Raw genomic sequence first — 19,401 nt, 5'->3', positions numbered from 1 at the left:
ACATGGCATAATCCTGTTTCAAGTGCTATATGATCATGTAAATAATGCCATTGCCAACAAAAAGGTGGGGGGCAAAAGTTTAGTATATACTTGTTCCTGAAAGACAATGGAAAGTTAGTCATGTGTGCACAGTGAATAAAGTTTAATGCAAATCACATGTGCCACCAATGACCATTTGCTTTAAAGTGAAACTTTATAGAGAGAGAGCGTAAAGGGGTAGTGCAAGGCTAACAGGCTTAAAAACCAGCCATGCTTAGGATAGACCTGTTCTGAAATTTTTAACCTTTGAAGTGTGTCTATTCATTTCCACCCCCATATCCCTGCACAACCCCACTAGCTAGGGTTGCCAATTTTCTGACTGAACAAAACTGAACACCCTTGCCCACCCGTCCTCCGAGGCCCTGTCCTGTTCACTCCATCCCCTCTTTTTCTGTGCTTGCCCTCCTCCATCTTCATTTTCACTGTGCTAGGGCGGGTCCCTCTTTGACCAGATGCTCATATGAAAACTGGACACTTGGCATTACCACCACAAAAACTGCATGTCTCTGATGGGCACATAAAACTATGGTCAGTAGGTGATTAGTTTTTTGTAGAATATATAGTGGACAGTGTGGAGTTTATCAATGACACTCATCAAATGAATGAATAGGAACAAATGATTGGAAGACCAAAGTTACAAATTTTATGCTAAATAATGTAACACAATGAATAATTAAAAGCAGCAGGAAGGACGTCCTTCTTAAATTCTAATACAACTGGTTCCTGATGCAACTCACAGAAGCCCTATTCCCTGATCATAGCTAAGTGAAATTCAGAATTTCAGTCTAGACAGAAAGCCCGACATTTCAACATTTGTTTTTGTCCTTGCAACAAAAAGTAGAAATTTTGAAACTTTTTGCAGAACACAAATTTTTGAAAAATTATGATCTGGAAATATCAAATCCATTTCATTTTGATATTATTGACCAAAAGAAAACATTTTTGATATTTCCCAAATTGAAATGCTGTGTTTTAATTTATTGACCTGAAGAAGCACATAGTGGTATATTACCTCTTGGCAATAGTTTTTCAGAATCCTGATGCCCCTTCTCTACTAGACTCTGGGCTAGACTCTGTGGCCATCCCTCTCATGATGCATGCAGAGTCACGTGACTCTCTGCTGTACCAGTCAGCACAGCCAGAGGGAAATCTACATTGCATTACTGGCAATGTCATCCTCTGAGGAGCCCAGTCCATATGAGAGATGGTGATCTGAAATACAATTCTCGTAAGGCAGTGTGGTGATAGGGAAATGTAGTTTATGCTTTGTTGAGTAGATTTGAAACTAAATGTTTCAGATCAGTTCAACCAAAAAAATATGATTTAGGTCATACTGACACAAACAAAAATATTTCATTTGTATTTTCCTGATTTTTTTTAAAAAATTACAATTTTCTCATGGAAAACTTTGGATTTTGTGAAAACTGAGTTTTTTTAAACTGGAAAATTCCAAACCAGCTCTAGTGGTAACTACAGGCTACAAGGTTACAGAGGAATGTAAGTCCTATATCAGTTGTTTGGTACCTTAGATGACAGTACAATCTATAACACATTTTAGTGCCAGAATTGGGCCATTGAACAAGATCATCATCCCACATACCATGTAGCAGACTGATGTTGCTAATAACAAATATTTATTTTCTCCAATGCATATGCAGCTTTGACAAAGACCACAAGGAGTATAAATAGGAATTATTCAAATAAATGTTTAGCTATGAAAAAGTTAATTGTGCCACCCCTCTGCTCCCTGTTCTCCCATTTATATGCTAACATCCCCAAATATAGATAAACAAAGAGAGCACATTGAACCTTAGTTGCAAGGACAGGGAAGATTCCTCGCTAAACCAACACAGAGGACCCCACAGTTAGACTGAAATTAGCCTACCCAACAGCAATGTCTCCTGTCCTAAGGAGGCTTGGCAGTGAAAAATTTTGTTCAGAAAGTCAAACATGTTTTTGGTTTAACAGAAAGCTGCACATCTTTGAAAAAAATATATTTTCTATTCAGTTTTGGGAGAGACATGCGCAGGGGTGACAATACATGACTAAATTCTTCAAGTTCTGGAATTTACAACTGGAAATGCTGTTAAGGTAAAGTCAGCAATTAGTTTGGCCTGACCGCACTGTTACTTAAAACAATAAATAAATAAACTGGATGGCTCTGAACTTCAATCTCATGAAAATCATGAAGTAGCATAATAGAGGAGGATATTTATGTAGATCTAAATATATATTGAATGAAATCAAATATGCCAATAAGAGGGAGATTTACACATGCACAAATCAGAGTTAGTTGACAACATAACTAGGAACCTTTGTATAATAAGTTCATGTGTTCATTTTCTTTCTTATCTCAGCTGGGAAGTTGGATTATAATGTGGACAGGGTGAGGAAAACGATATCTGTGATTGTATCAAACTTTCTTCAAGACCATGACTATTATGTTCGTTTATGTCACAAATGGTTTACCTGTGAAGATGTGGGCTCATTTGCGTTGGTGAGTAAGAATTTATTACAGGCTGGCAGTATTTTCTCATTGAATTTATTGGAACTACTCACATAAGTAATGTTGCTCATATATATATATAATCTGGCCTAATATTTTATATGTAGTTTCATTAAAAGCCAGCTGCTGCATCAAATTACTGGACTCACCATTGTCTTTTTAATTTCAGTTAAAAGGAACGGAGTCTTTGAAGTCAACTTCCTTACAATATTCTCAGTTACTTCCTTGTCTCTGTATTGAGGTAAAATATTTTGATAGTCTTTATTTAAGATTGGAACAGATGCTAAAGGAGATCACCTGCCAACCTCTTTACAGCAAATACTGTAATATGAATGGTCAGGTTCTGAGCCATGCTTAGCAAATAATTGAGGCCATGTCTACACTAGGAGATTATTTCAAATTTACTAAATTCGACTTCTGGGCACCCAATTTTACAAATTCGAATTTCTCTGTCCTCACTATGGGGAAGAATCAAATGTAGTCCAAGGCAGGTTCCATTAATGTGGATGCGCTACCTCAGACTCAGAACCCTAGGAAACACTCTAGGGAGCTGCAGGAGGCCTCCTGGATGCCAATTAGTTTGAATTAGTGGCACTAGAGTCTTCACATTACCCTTATTCCAAACTTACAAGTTTGGGAATAGTGTCATTCCTCATGAAAAGCAGGACTACAGAGTTAAAATTCATTGGCCCCTTGTTATGGAATAACGGGCTTTGTAGTGTGGATGCATTACTTACACAATTGACCTTAGAGGCTAATTTTGGACTAAGGTCCTACTGTAGACCAGGCCTGAGAGTTGTGACTATTGGGTTCTATTGGAATCAGCAACCGTGTCTATTGGATTCTATGTCCCTGATCCTGCAGACACACGATATTCAAAGATTAATAGTCCAGTAAGGACCACTGAAGTCATTTTGTCAGACTTCCTATATAACACAGGCCATATAACTTTCCCTAGATAACTCTTATGGCAGATCTTTTGGAAAAAATATCTGATCTTGATTTAATAATTGCCAGTGCTAAAGAATATGTCACTATCCTTGGTGAATTGGCCAGTGGTTAATTACCCTCATGTTAAAAATGTATGCCTTATTTCCAGTCTGTGTTTTTATTGTTTCAATTTTTACACACATGCTTAAAAAAGGAAGCCATTTGAACTACTTACATGCATATGTGTTTGCAGGATCAGGATATAAGTATTCAATTGGTTACCATGAAAAAGGCATAAGGTTTGATCCAAAACTCACTGAAGTCAATAACCAAACACCCATTGATATCAATGTGAGTAGATTTGGGACCTAAAATTTATAAATTAGCATAGTTGCATATTATAAATGATATTGTGCCATTTCTGGAATTTAAAAGCATTTGGTACTATTAAAACTGAAATTGGAATGTCAAGTGAATTAAATGAAAATTAAACATAGACGTTCGATTTTGGAAAATATGGAGGCAAACCAGAATAATTCAACAGCCGCTGTGACAGATCTCTGTGGCTGGATTGTTTTGATGTGCTCTGACTTGGAATATATGGGTTGAGCTGCCTTAAAAACAGCAGATTTGAGAATATCATTGGCTAGCTAATGTCAATTCTTTGAGTTGCAGGGCTGGTCAGCGATCCCAGATGCAAGGAGGACACAACTTTGCCCTTTTAAAAATGGCAAGTAGATTGTAATTATTGCATAGCCAAATAGCTATTAGTCAGTTCCTGACATGTACCGTGTCCTTAAATGCGCTTGTATCTAAGATGACAAAGCTTGGATTGCTGCATTTTAAGAAGTGACTATTTTTATTCATAATACAGCAAATAACTTGAAAATAAGGTATTAAATCTATATTTTTTCATCTGATCTTTTTCTAATAGGCCAGATTGTGCTCTCCATTTACAACAACATAAATGCTGTGTAACTCTATTGACTTCAGATGGTATAAATGGGAGCAGAATTTGACCCTATTGGTATAATTTTTGTTTCTTAATTCAAGCACAAGGATATCAGAATTAAACAACAGCTTGGAGGTTAGCTTTGGGAAGAGTCCATGAAGGTAATTTTAGGAAGTAATCAAAGGAGAGGGCCTAACAGACAAGAAGGAAGAGATTGTTGAAAATGTAAAGGGTGAATAAAGGAAGGCAAAGAATTGAGTTTGGGAATGGTTAATAGAGAGGAGCAGAGGAAACCTGAATGGGAATAGGAGATGAGGTGGAAGAAAGCATATCGAGGTTTAAAGGTGAGAGTAAAGAGCTTGAATCTGCTGCATTAATAAATAGAAAGCCAGTAATGAATCTAAGATTATTTGCAGGCAGTGAACCTGATTGCAAACTTCTTCCTTTGGTGGGCAGTTACTACACAGGTAGATCTAATGAAGTCACATTCTGGCTTGAGGTAGTGATGTCAACTGAAAATGAGATAGGTTTTCAGTGTTTTATGTGGTGAAGGGTTTCTGTCCTGCAATAAATTCTCATAATTCAACATGCCTTTTTATTCTAATCCAGAACAATAAATCAGAATACCAAAAATCTGAAAGATTTGGATTAAGAAATATCAATATTTTTTCTGGGTTCACTTCAGCTACTGTTGCACCTCATGGGAAGTTGTAGTTAGAGTACCTCATGCCCCCATTTTCCACTATAGGCTGGGATTCTGACCCCCATTATGTCTCCTATGATGCTGGGTAATACTTGTGTTCACTTTTTTGTGAACATTCATTTGACCTAGTTTTATTGGTGCACCTACTTGCAGAAATATCATTTCCCCTTATTAGGTATTACACAAATCCAAATTTCCAAGTTTCTTGCATGGGTGTTTGCAGAATTAATTTTTAAATTTGCATGCTGGAAGTTCTTCCACAGTCAGTCAATCAGAGAATAAAACCAATTGCAATTAAATAAGACAGCTCTAGTTTTCAACAGTGAGTATTCAGGACATGGTTTGCAAACCATAAAGACAACACCCTCACTTCCAAATAAGTTGAAGAAATCTGTGAAATAAGTCTGCCTGAAGTGTTCAGTGAACAGAAAAAGATGCTAATTATTCAGATCAGTTTATTTATTGTGGATTGTTCATTTAGTTTTAATAATTACTCAGAGTCTTAGAATAATTCCACCTCCTAGTTTGAGTTTATTTGCTCTTTCTCGACAGTGAGTCTAATTCTCTAGTACTGTGCCTTCTTGCATAGGCATTTACAGTTACAAAGTGGGTGAAAAATATTATAATCACTGAGCCAGGTTTGCATGGATGGAAACGATTACCCATTCTGTCAGGGCATAGAGAATTGGACCCTTAAGTTTTATTTTAAATGCTAATGCATGATTTTTTTTATTTCCGTATCATTTAGATTCATTTAATTAATCTCAAATAATGTTTCTGCTGTTTGTGCATAGATACAGAGGCACTGTGGGATAACATTGCATATAATCCAGCCACACAAACACTAGCCTGGGAACCAGCCTGTCCCGTGTCCGTCACTGTTAACTTGTGCAGGTTAACAAAGTTGAATGACCCATGTGTAGAACTACAAAACTCATCAATTACAGCTCCAGAGAAAGTAAGCATTATATAGTGTTTTTAGGGACTGTAAGACTAAGGGCTATTTCCTAAAGCCAATGCATAACATAAGTAGGTAAGACATGGAGTAAAGGCAGTTGCAAATGCTTGTTTCTGTGCTCTTCTATCCTACATATGCTCTGATACAGCACTTAAGTTTTTATTGTATCAAAACAGCATGAGTTATTCAAAGAATGAAACACCTGCTATTCATAAAATGGTTTATGGTTGAAATTCTTGTGAACCTAGACATTTTTGCTAAAAGACATTTTTAAAATTATTGTACCTTGATTTTTATGTACAATAAAGCCCTTTTACATCACACTGGTAGTGTAATGGAACCTTAGAATCAGCACAATTATATGTGTACCTGTGCTAATGTCCTGTTACACTCCCAGAATGGTGTAAAGATCCCTAGGTCATGTCTACACTAGGAAACTATTTCAAAATAACTAAATTTGACTTAATAACTCCTAATTTTACAAAATCAAAATAGCAGGTTCCCAGTATGGGGGATCCTCAAAATTAGTGTGAGACAGGCTCTGTTAATGAGAACGTGCTACCTTGACTTAGAGCTCCAGGAATCACTGGGGGGGGAGGGAGGGAGGGGTTATTAGTTTGAATTACTCTGGGGAGTAGTTATTACAAAATAGTGGCATCTAGAGCATCCACACTAACGCTTTTTCAAAATAACTATTTTGAAATTAGCATTATTCCCTGAGAAAAACAGGAGTATAGATTTTGAAATAAGCAGGCCAATATTCGAAATGAAGGGCTTGATATTGTGGATGCTCTGCTTATAAAGTTGACCAAAGGACGGTTATTTTGAAATAAAGCCCCAGTGTAGACTAGGGCCTACTGTAAATAAGAATCAGGTTCATGCTTTTTGTAGGTATTGAAATTGTGGGTGGCTTGATTCTTTTTGAAAAAGGATAATTCATAGCTCACTCTTGTGACTTAATCATGAGGCTTGTGATACAGAGTGCTTTTCCTAAAGCTCCAGAGTCTGGATTTATAAGGTTAGGCAAGAATTGCAGCTTCCTTCCTTTCTTTCTCCAATAGTTGTGGAGAACAACTTGAACACATGACACCTAGACTGTAACACCAGCAGTCAAATAAAAAGAACCACAAGTTATTAATTTTTAAAAGTCTTGTAATTGTTAAACCAATCACATGATTATTTGGGGCCCAATTCATGATTTTTGAATGTTTGGGATTGGTAGCACTGAAACTGGAAGGCTGAAAGGTTCAGAACTCTTGGCCATGTGGTTAGTGACTATTCAGTCTTTACAGCTGTCCTCATGTCTAGCTTTTAATAAAGCTCTGATCCACAAACACATGCAATCTTAATGTCACATACCTCAGTGGTCCCCGTCGGACTTCTTCTGTGCTTATAGCTAAGAACATGCATAAGTCTTTCCAAAAAGAAGGCTTAAGTTTGCTGTTTTTGGCAATTGTATTAACTAAAATGACAAAAGGGATGGCCTTCTGAATCAGGGCCTGAAATAGCAAGAGCAGAGTGATCAGTTTGTTATTGAATTAAAGAAAGCAAGTCATTACTGAATCAATTAGTTAAGATTTAATGGGTCACATTCTCATGGTGTTTGCACAAATCTTCTATTGACACCATAGGAAGTTCTGTTTAATTATGAGGGTGCAGTATGAATCATAGCATTAATGATCTGTAGAAAAAATTATTACATTTCACTTCAAAATTAATTAGTTGTTTGTTATGTGTTTTGAAAATGAGAAGTGCTATATAAATGGTAGGTATTACCAGTTCAAACTTTATTTAGCAAAAACTCCCACTGAAGGTAATGATTGGTCCATTATAATAATTAAATTATTTTATATAATCGACACATTTTTTTAAAAGAAAAAACCTTCAGTTCCCTTTCTAATACATCAGTCATACAAAGTATTTCTAGCTCAGTGGTTTGTTCTTTCTGTTGATACTGGCTTGTAAAGTAATTCTGAGTACTCTCTGAGGTTGTGTCTACACTGCACCATTATTTCAAGTTAACTAGTGTTATTTTGAAATAACAATGCGAGTGTCTACAGAGCCATTCCGTTATTTTGAAACAATTTCAAAATAACAGACGGCTTATTCTGAAATCTGTAAACCTCATTCTATAAAGAGTAATGCCTATTCTGAAATGGCTAGTTCAAAATAAGGCATGTGTAGATGCTCCACTACTATTATTTCAAAATAGCCCCTTACTAGGGCCATTCTAAGTTATTCCTCCCCATTGCCTCCTGGAGCTCTAAATTGAGATAGCACATCTACATTAGGGAAGCCTGCCTTGGACTAATTTTGAGGCTTCCCTACATTGTAGATGTGCTATTTTGAAATAAGCTATTTTGGAATAACTATTCCAGAATATCTTATTTTGATATTAGGATGCAGTGTAGACGTACCTTGAGACTAATTCTGAGCACTCTCTTTTCAAGCAGGTAAAATATTCCCGAGTGGACACTCATCCAAGACTTTGCATGAAGGTAAATTGCTTTTCTTGTAGATTAACCATTTATACTATCCTTCCTCAATTTGTAGGTATCAGCTACAAAAGATGCATCTCTAATAGTCTTTGGTAAGAATACTCTTTACCTTGTCATCATGAAAAGAAAACAGGAATAAGGGAAATAAGAAATATTAGAATAGGAAGATGCTGTGTTATAGAAGTTAATTCAAAGGTCAGATATGGAAAATGGCTCACATGGAACCATATTTTATTTGAATGGGCTTTAAAGCTGATGACATAATATGGCTAATAGAAATGTGCTTTCACAATGGCAAATTTGAGAATGAGAAGATGTAGAAAATGTAAAAAGCAATGCACATTTGCCATTCATTTGCTGTTTTCTCTGCTGTTAGGGAAAAGGACATTAGTATCTACTCCTCCCATCAAAACTGACATTAAAATTCAGCACCTGATTCTCCATTGCCTTCTGTAGTCAAGGGCTCTCTGGGCAAAGTGGGTATGCAGCTTTGTGCATCTGTTTTGGCAGCACTTTATACAGACTTTGGATAGATGCAGAGCCATCCCAACTCACATGCAAAATATACAGCTGCTTAGGGCACCACAAAATTTGGAGCACCATATTGCCCCAAATGCCATGATGACAGCTAGCGGTTCACTTTAGGCACTGCGTGCCCCTGGTGGGGAGCGGAGACTGTGCACGCTCCACTTTCCCCAGGTCTCAATTGGCTTGGGGGTGAGGTAGCAGCAGGGTGGATCAACTGGTTTGGCGGGCCAGATCCTGACTGCAGAGGCTCTCTTGCCCATCCCTGGCCTAGAGGTTCACTTGAGTCCATACCCAGATGTGCAATTCTTGAATTTTATATCATCATAGGAAAAGTTTGCAGACCTAATAGTGGATCTGGTCTGAATTTTGAGTTTGCAATGAAATACAAAAGTAGATGAGGTTGGACGTGTTTTCAGTACCATCATGAACATTTACCACATGCACCTTAAAGACAATATTCATTAAGGAGAAGAAATTAGGTCACTGTTCCCTAAGGGTATGTCTACATTACAGTGTTATTTCAAAATACTTTTGTGATGGGCCGTGGTCACATACGACCCCTCGGGGGTGCCTCCCGGGGTGCTGACATGGTCACTGCCACTCGCATTCCCGCTCTCTGGGGCCCCTCACTGCCCAGTCCTGCTGGGCCAGTCCGCTGCTCTTCCCCAGCCAAGGCCCCGAGCTGAGGTCCTTGCCCCCACCGAGAAGCAGTACAGACACCGAATCACTTCAGGTCCAAGAAGAGTGCAGTTTAGGGCCCAGTCTCCTGGGATATCACTCCCCAGATAGGATCAAACCCCAAAGAATTAGGTAAGCCCCCTTTAACAATGAAAGAGGGGGAATGTGCATGCTGGTTGCACACCCCCCAACCTCCCGGTAACAATCACTTACACTGGGTTTGATAGAAAATCAAAATGGTCTTATTAAGTTAAAGCAACAGGATTTAAGTAGTAGTAAGTGAAAACAGGTAGAGCAAAGTAGGTTACAAATCAAAAGAAACAAAACTGCTTGGCTAATTCTCCACTGAAACCTCAGTGCAAACTTAATCAAACTCACTCTAAAACCCCCTTTCCAGCTGCCACTCTAAACCAGGGCTCTCTTCCCCACCCTGGGGTCTCAGGCTCCTTCCTTCAGGTGCAGCCCAGCCAAAAGACCCAGTCCTCTCCTTTCCTATTCCTTTTGTTAAGGAGTTGAGGCCTCTCCCTTCCAACCACTGCTCAGACTTAAGGACAAAAGATTATTTAACAGTGGCTCATCTAGAAATTGCAGGTAATACCCTCCATGTCTCCCATTCACACATTTGAAACTCACAAAGTATTCCCCACTCCATGTGCCTAATTTCACACACACAAATGATACATACAACAGAGTAAAACAAACAGAACCAGCAGATCATGACATGAAGCTCAATGGGTTACATGAAATAATTCGCTCAAACCACCTTTGAGTTATGTATATTCATGTCCATGAGTCCACTTCATAAAGCATGGGGGAGGGGGGTGTCCGTCACAATCTTATTTCGAAATAGTTATTTCAAAATAAGATATTTTGAAATAATGCATCTACACACAAAATGCATTTCAAAATAGCATTTTACTATTTTGAAATAGCACTGCCACAGTGAATGGACTCTGACTCACATTAAGGCTGGCTGGAACCAGGAGTTACTGTGTGGGGCTGCTGCCTGAGGCTAACTGAGGTCTGTGCTTAAAGGAGTCCTCCACCCGCCCCCGGACAGACAGTTCTCAGGTTTCCCTGCTTGCTTGCCTACTTTGATGAGGGACAGCAAAGCATTTTGTGTCTCAGTGCTCTGGTTACCCTCACTCAGGACACCACAGCACTCTGCAACATGGAGCGAGAGCTGCCCCTGGGCACTCTGGCGCTTCTCTTGGACATGTTGCTGTGAGCCTGGCTGCACTTTCTGCCGTCTGGAAGGTCCATTGGGGGGCTGTCAGTATCCAGGAGGCCCTGCGGGAGAGCTTCCACCCTGAGGAGCACTAAGAGCCTCCCTGGTCTGCCCCACTGGGGGCTTTTGCCTCATTCCTCCCTCACGTACTTCCACTTACTCCTCCCTAGCCTCCCTTCCTGATGTCAGATAAAATACATGTATTTTCATGAACACAAACTCTCTTTATTTAACAAAACTGGGGGCTGGAATGAAACTCTGGTGAGACTGGGGAAAGGAGGCGGGAGAGGGGAGAATAGAGATGGGAGAGGATAGGAGGAAACCTGGGAAGAGGGAGCTGGAAGGGGGAAGCAAGGGGAAGAAGGGGGAGGGGAAGTTCAGGGCTCAGGGTTGGGGGTCTCGCCGGACCAACTTGATTTTCATGCAGACCTGCTCCTGGGTTCGCATGTGACCATTTGTGGCCAGGCTGGCAGCTATCCTGCCATAGACGGCCGCGTTCCTCCACCTAGTGTGGAAATCATGGATGTTGGGGGCATCTCCCCAATCTGAATAAATTCCATGATCTCCACCCTGGACCATGAAGGTGCCCACCTTCTCCAGGCCCTGGCAGGCTCCTGGGAGCTGGCAGACTGCTACTAGGGAGCGGTGGAGGGCTGGCTGCCAGTATCTCGCTGACTCATGCTTTGGGGCCACTGGGTCAGGGGCAGTGACTGCTGGCTCTGGGCTGGGAGGCTTGGAGCTGGCACAGGCACTGTGGCCACAGTCTACCCCTTTAAGGGCTCTGGGGAGTGGGGGAGGAAGAGGAGTGTTCTTGGTTGAAGCTGGAGTGGCCACCAGGGCATCCTGGGAAGGCTGGAGGCCCCCTATTTTGATATAAGTGTCTACACTGCACTTATTTTGAAATAGCTATTTCAAATTTGGTGTTATTCCTTGTAGAATGAGGTTTATTGAATTCGAAATAAGCACTCCGCTATTTTGAATTTATTTTGAAATAGCGGTTTGGCTGTGTAGATGCTAGGAAAGTTATTTCGAAATAAGGGCTGTTCTTTTGAAATAACTTTGCTGGGTAGACATACCCTAAGAGATAGCAGTGGTTAGTGTACAGCTTTAAACTGATAAAGCAGAAAAGCAGAATAGAACATTTTAGCCTCCCGTGCTGCAAGCACTTATCATGTGCTTAACTTTATGCATATTACTAATCAATGGTAAATTCTTTGAATATTTGTGCTATGCATCCATGAACCAAACCGTTGCTACTGTTATTCAGGTAAAATAGCCAATTAAATCAATATTTGACTAATTATTATTCTTTTTTGTGTTATTAAGCAGCTGGTTTTTTCAAAGTCAGAGGGACTCCAGGGGAATGTAAAGTTAAGCACATGCATAAATGTCTGCAGAAAAGAGGCCTCAGTGCTTAACAGAACAGGGGAGGCAAGTTGTGAATAGTTCTTTTGCTGCTTTCTGGAATACAGAAACTGGCTGTAGTTAGATTTGTAGTCACTAATTCAAACAGCAAAATTCAGTTCTCCTAACAACTGTCTTTATTTTCAGTTTACAACCAAGCAAGGCTCTTGGGTTAGATGCCCCTTTGCTCATGGAACGTTTCCAGGTAAACAATGTATTTTATTAAATTATAATAACATTAAATTAATAATACTAATAAATTAATAATTATATTAAATTAACCACTCAACTACAACCTTTCTCCTCAAGTAAATCTTGTTGGTTATTTCATATCTTCTGAATTGCATCGATAATATTTAAGAGTGCAGTTTTTCCATTTGTAAACTCCCACAGTAAATCAAGTATTTGTAAAGATAAATAATAGCCTGTTAAAATCAAGATAGTACTTGATATGACAGCTGACTGTATTCAAACTGATAAAAATGGTTTTATTTTAGCGCAGCATGGTATCTACTGCCATAGTATTTCATATATTATTCATTATACAAGTGATTGCATTTAAAATAAAGAGCCTTTCTCCCCAATTTCAGCTTGGAAGATGGGAATTGCTGCCAGGGCAGAAAAGATACAAATCTCTTTCACCTCACAAACTATGGCACAATTTTCAGCATTGGTGTGTAACAAGACACAGATGTCTTCATGTAACTCTGTTGGAACACACCACTCAGTCTCAGCGGTTCGTATGCTTTATTTCTCAGAAACAGCTATCAATCAGGCAGCTTTAGCATGTTTAATTTGAATTTATTGCCATCCTTTGCTCTGATGCCTGGACAAAACTAGCAAAAGCCGGACATACACGCTTTGGAGCAATATCCATAATTAGAGCATTTAGTCCTGGTTCTAATCTTACCCTGATGTAAGACAGGAGTAATGCCACTGAAGTTAAGTGAGTCACGCCAGCGTGAGTTTTGAGTGCTTGATTTTGCAGCCTGAGTGTTCTTCTAATGTCGTATTTTTGGTTTTTTATTTATAAACATGTGTATTTCATGGGCCCACTTGATTACCACTAGTGCAGGGAAGTGTCAGAACTGTATCTGCCTGTGCTAGCTTGATTCACTGTGCTACAGGGGACTCACTCACAGGGCCATACAGTGGATACCACATCTGATCTCCCTTGAGGTTGCTGGTAGGGAGGACAGCTTTATGCTTTGCTAGATCGGACATTTCACAAGACACCTGAGGGAACAGACTGCCTTGTGGAGGCAGTACCACTGTACAACCTAGTCTTGAACCCCAATTGACAGTGTGGGCAATTTCTTGGGCAGTGTTGAACAGTTGTAGGTCCCCCAGGGAAGGGGAAGTTGTGGTGTCTTGCTGTGTCTGATATCCGAGCCAGCCCTATGTGAATTTGGGCGTATATCCAGCTAAAAAATAATGGAAACCATGGGACTTTCTGAGCCTTATTTAGCAAGCACTGTGGGACTGATTCTCAGTTACTCTAATACACCTTTACACGTGTATAAAGGAAATGTAAAAAGGACAAATATTATGCTCACGCCAAAGTTAAGGCCCCTTTCTCTGACAGTTTGGTGTAAAGGTGCCTTAGTGTCACTGAGACTTATGCAGTGCATATTATACAAGTACAGTGAGAGGAAACTGTGGGAATGTCATCAAGCCAACAGTATTTTAATAGAGCTGACTGCAACTTGGAGTTTCTGTTCTATGGGGTATTCTGACATATTGAAAATGGTTTGGAATAAAAATGAGAGAATTTGAAATTTCCAGAAGAAAGGAAATTCTGAACAGTTTCATTTAGAAATCTGAAAGGTTTCTATTCAGTTTTTCTTAAACAAAATTGAGTGGTTGTTTCTGATTCCCCGGATTGTCCCTGATTCCCGAGGATTCCCTGGGCTGCCTCTAGCTCCTGGAATGGAGATCCTGGTAGTCCTGAGAATCCCACAGAACATAAGCCTAGACCTGAGGGTATAGCAACACTGCAGCTGGTTCCCAGAGTTTCCAGGCTCCCAGCTCCATAGCAGCTTACCATGCAATCCAAAAAACCTGGCAGGTGTTGGTGGAAGTTTTCTGAAAACAGAAAGTTTCTGCAAAACATTTTGACAAATCAACATTTTCCAGTGGAAAAAACATTTTGTCAGAAAATTCTTGACTAGCTGTATTTCTTAACATGTTACGGTCAATTATTGTGTCATTGTTTGTGGTTATGGAAATGATAGCTTGTTCTTTATTCATCAGCAGACTAATGGAAATTTGCTCATGGTCTTGTGACAGGCACTCCATGTAGTTTACTCATATTCCCACCAGAGTAGAGCCCTCAATGAAGGTTTCTTAACCTGCTTTCTGTGGAATGTCTAGTTTCACATTAGTATCTGGCTATATTCAAGTAAGAAAATATTCTCTTTAGCAGTAAAATTTGTGTTATCTAAAGTCCATCATTTTATTATTATGTTAGTAAGGCTCCTATCCAAGTATTTAAGCTATGGTCCTGGATGCACTTGGCATCTGTATTGTTCTTGGGAAGCTGGTAGCAATCTCTACATTTAAATTTCCTGTCACTTTTTGTTGTAAAGGATTCCTGTGACCTTTGTTAGAGAAGCTCTCATCACCTTCATTTCTAGCAGGCCTTTGTTATTCTGCAGGGAGAATGCCCTTGGCTATTATTTAAATAATCGCTGCTTCATTTACATCAAAATGGCTGCTGTGCTGTGCCGATCAGCTGTTTGGTGGTGCAGCGCAGTAGTCTGGATGCTCCGCAGTCAACAAGGGAAGCCCTTGTCAACCGCCCCGTTGTGCCTCGTGGAATAAAGTTTACTGGGGTGGTCTACAAGGGCTTCCCTTGTCAACCATAGAGCGTCCAGACTACTGTGCGGTGCCACCAAACAGCTGATCGGCATAGCGTGGCAGCCATTTTGATGTAAATGAAGCAGAGATTATTTAAATCACCACTTCATTTCCCTTTTTCGAGTACATTAATCTACATGGCTCCATCGACGGAGCCATGTAGTCTAGAAGTACCCTCCGTGTGGACATGCTATTTCAAAATTGCAAAATACTATTTCGAAATGCATTTTGTGTGTAGGTGCGTTATTTTGAAATAGCTTATTTCAAATTAACTATTTCGCAATTAGATATTTCGAAATAACACTGTAGTGCAGATGTACCCTCACTTACAATCTCTCGGAAGGGTTTGGAAGCATAACAAAATAACAACTAAACACAGACATTCTACAGCTGGCCTCATGATGCAGCATCAAATGCAGACTCTGTCCTGAGAGCAGATATTTGGGAGGGGAGTGGAGAAAGCTGCTCTGATCTGGGCACCATCTCTGGGGGAACTACTTGGAAATCTGGCTGGGCTTCCCTGGGACCCGGAGGCCCATCTTTGCTCCTCTGGTGAGCTACATTGGGATCAATCCTGCCCAACTCCTTGGAGAATAGACGAGAAAGAAGAAGAGCGTGAGGCCAGGTTCCCAGGCCTGGACCCAGTGTCCCATTCATCTCTGGAGCATCACATGGGGGGGGGGGGGGGATGAAGTTCCTACAGCTCCCAAAGATGTGTATATGCATGTGTGTGTGTGTGTGTGTGTGCGCGCGTGTGTATGCACGTGCACATGTGTAAAGAGAATTAGCTGAGGTTCTTCCCTTTCCCACTAACCAGCCACATAACTCAGCATTCCATTTCCTCCTCGGGGATAACAGCTTGCTTCTGTCCCCAACCACTGCAATTAGTACTGTGGCCTGAATCATAGAAGTTTGTGCAGCAGGTGTGAACTGTTCAGTGTTCTCTGGTCACATACACACTCAAATTTGGTTTTACCCATCTCGGGTAGGAAACGCTACAATTACATTTTAAAACCTGTGGTAAGAGAATGTTATTTGGATTGTTCTTGTCAAGTCAAGCTCTTAAAAGTTGGGAAATACCCGATTAGCAGTGGCTGTGTAATTTTAATTTGTCCCCCATGTGTCTAAGCATTTTATGACACAGTCTGTAATTACATGCTGATGTACTGTTTTTTCTGCATGATCTCTGACTCATTCAGTGCCCAGGATGGAACCACGAGGGTGGCAGAATTAAGGTTGTGCAGTCAAACATGAAGCTGGCTTTTCCTAATTTTGTGGGTTTGACTTCACTACTGAAATAGCATTCTTTGAATGTATTTTTTGTCATGGTTTCTAATATAGCTAATGTATTTGAGCTACATGGAATAGCTGAAAAGGCTGGTTTGAGGTTTGTAAAGCAGAAGAATAAATAAGCACTACCTGCAGGAGACCACTTGACTTCAGTGGGATTTTTGCCTGAACAAGGACAGCAGGAATCAGACTTACTAGTTTTAATGGCCTCCAGAGTTTAGATCAGTGTTGCTGAAAGTGTTCCATGGGACTGCTTTGGGAAAGCTGGTAGCGGGCTCACGCCACTTTGTTTACCTAAAGGACCCATAGCCACAGAGCCTTGGGGCTCCCATTGGCTCTTGTTTGACATTTCCAGCCAAGGGGAACATCAGGAAATGCTGTGGCCTGGGCTCCTGCTTTCCGCAGCTCCTCTTGGCTGGAAATGACGAGCCGGAGCCAATGGGCACCATGAGGGTCTGTGGCTGTGGACCCTTTAGGTAAATAAAACAGCATGGGACCACTAGCAGCTTTCCCAAAGCAGGCCCATAGAATACTTTGAGCAACACTGGTTTAGATGGTTAAAAATTCATGAGTAAGAGGAATGATTAAGTAGTATTGGACCAGAGCCAGATATTATTGTGAAACTGGATGTTTCACACCCAGGACCAGTTTGTTTAGAAATGTCCATTGTTTCCATAGTCCTGTAGCACAGCTTGATATGTTCTCTTTAGACCTTAGTGATGACATAATGGAACCTCACGTAGATCACACACGTCCTTGCCCCAAGAACATGAGCAATTTCCACCAGGGTACCATGATGACTTAACTCTGAGCCATTGTTTCCCTAAACAATTGTTCATAGCCTCAATAGTAAGGTCTTCACAAAAGTGTTGGATTAAGGCCACATTTATCTAGGTTATGTCTGTGCTCAATAGTGGTCTTGCCTGAGGAAGGACAGCCGTACAGAGTCCATAGTTCCCAGAGAAAGAAAGTCAGTTGTCTTTTTGAGCACAAGCCCCAAATAACATTTTAGGCAGTAGAACAGTTTTTAGGGTCACTTTATCCTCAGGGTAATGCTGTTCTTAAAGCACAGACTGAGTAGCTGACTGTGCAGTGGGGGGATCTGAAGCACAGATGGTTCTCCCCTCTGGCCTAGCTAGACTGTGGAATCGAAGCAGCCTCCATGACTGGTATCCTCCCATTTTGAGAGTGGGGAGGGTGGGGGAATGGAAAGTGGCTCATTAACCAGTCTCCCTTCCTGGTCCACCCCCAAATCCACTTTCTGCACTTAGACCCTGCACTGTGCTCCATAATGTGCTCCATAACGGGCCCTCTTCATGGGTTCCCCAAATTGTGCAACAGAATCAAATCAGCTGCACTGTGGCCAGAGGAAAGGGACAGGAGGAGAAGTATTTAAAAAGACAAGAATTTTCAGTAATGAAAATAATCTGCCATAATTTTTAAGGTGATCAAATTCATAACATTACTGTGACAAAAGAACAAAAAGCTGGAGGGAGACACGGTATTTTGTTTGTCCAGGAGCTATGGAGTTAACAACTTTCCTCTTTGTTTTCACCAGGGTGACTCTCATATCACAAATGTCAATATTTCAGGTGAAATATGTGGCTCAGAACTTTGCATTCAGGTAGGCTCTACTGATTTGCAGATAGACTCTGTACTAAATAAACAAACTGGTGTGAAATAAGAACCTGCGGGCAGTGTCACAGCTGCCTCCTCCCAGCCAAATGTGATCATGATGCAGTTCGAGGTTGCAAAGAGCATTATTAATAGCTTGAATATGCTGCTTGTCCCTTGCTGAACTTGTAGTCATTGTTTTAGGTAGAGACACATTCTTGAGCTCTTATTTTTGTAGATGGCAAACAGTGGACTTCTAAGGTTGTTAAATTAATCCCTCCTTCTAACCTTTTATAATGAAAAGATGATAGAAGGGCAAAAGGAAGAGACACATAAATGTACTAACATTTTCTGAAAAACAAGTCTAAGCGCTTAGCAGAAAATAAGAGCACATTCAGGCATATATATGCAGTAGTAAACAAGGAGACATGAAGCTTAATAGCTGACCGATACATATTTTAATGACCATTACTGAAAACAGAGCTGGGCAAATAGTGTACAGAAATGTCAGCACATAGCTGTACAATTCTTTATAGAAAATAAATGTGAAATGCAAAGAGTTGATTCCACATGGAAAGGAGTGTTACATGTGCTTTGTGAGAGTATTTGCATCAGAAACTTAAGGAATATTTTTATTGTTATTTTATAGCAGCCAAAAGTATGCTGGGCACTTTGTAAAATAAAAGAAAAACAATCACATTTTTTTAAAAAGAAATCATCCTGGGGGGAAGAGGGAAGGTGCTGCGCTCCAATGTTCTGGCCACAGACCTGGCGCACAATTGTTGCTTTCTGCCTATAGTCAGAAACTGAAAGTGACAAGAGTCATCTGGAAAGGCAGCCAGAGAACCCTTATTTTCTTGTAACATTTTCAATTTTGCAAATGAGGCATTATGCACCAGCAAATCATTCTGACAGAAAATTCCCTAGTAGCTATGTCTCCTATAACCTTAAAGTAACAAAGAGTGACACGAGTATAAGCAAGGACTGTCAATTTGCTTGTGTTAATGCCTGTAATTAACGCAGGGCAGGTTAACACATTTTTTTTAATGCGTTAATCGCAGACCTTAGTGCTGCACTGCCCCTTTGAAGTGCTGCTCCTGCACTTCAAAGGGGCAATGCAATGCAGAGCCCGGGATCAGCTGGGGAGTCCCCAGCTGACTCTGGGCTCCACTGCCCCTTTGAAACACATGGACTCCATCTCTGTGAGTTTCAAA

The 19,401-nt window shown here is 40.4% G+C and overlaps 1 protein-coding gene across 4 annotated transcripts in view; it reads left to right on the top strand.

Moving 5' to 3' along the window:
* The window catches only part of IL17REL (interleukin 17 receptor E like), a 66,178-nt gene that overhangs the window by 36,444 nt on the left and 10,333 nt on the right, over positions 1 to 19,401 (top strand). For 3 of the 4 annotated variants that reach the window (XM_014573403.3, XM_006122631.4, XM_025184421.2), the window contains 8 exons: positions 2,397 to 2,536; positions 2,715 to 2,786; positions 4,151 to 4,205; positions 5,925 to 6,088; positions 8,539 to 8,586; positions 12,572 to 12,629; positions 13,015 to 13,160; positions 18,132 to 18,197. In XM_014573403.3, coding sequence (XP_014428889.2) covers positions 2,397 to 2,536; positions 2,715 to 2,786; positions 4,151 to 4,205; positions 5,925 to 6,088; positions 8,539 to 8,586; positions 12,572 to 12,629; positions 13,015 to 13,160; positions 18,132 to 18,197 — 749 coding nt within the window. The remainder of the gene's footprint in view (positions 1 to 2,396; positions 2,537 to 2,714; positions 2,787 to 4,150; positions 4,206 to 5,924; positions 6,089 to 8,538; positions 8,587 to 12,571; positions 12,630 to 13,014; positions 13,161 to 18,131; positions 18,198 to 19,401) is intronic. The other variant, XM_075927972.1, reaches the window with a different exon arrangement.

The sequence above is a fragment of the Pelodiscus sinensis genome, chromosome 1 (assembly GCF_049634645.1).
Source record: "Pelodiscus sinensis isolate JC-2024 chromosome 1, ASM4963464v1, whole genome shotgun sequence".
In the NCBI taxonomy this organism is placed as follows: domain Eukaryota; kingdom Metazoa; phylum Chordata; order Testudines; family Trionychidae; genus Pelodiscus; species Pelodiscus sinensis.
The sequence above is the reverse complement of the archived record's forward strand: the minus strand, read 5'-3'. Positions and strand labels throughout refer to the sequence as shown.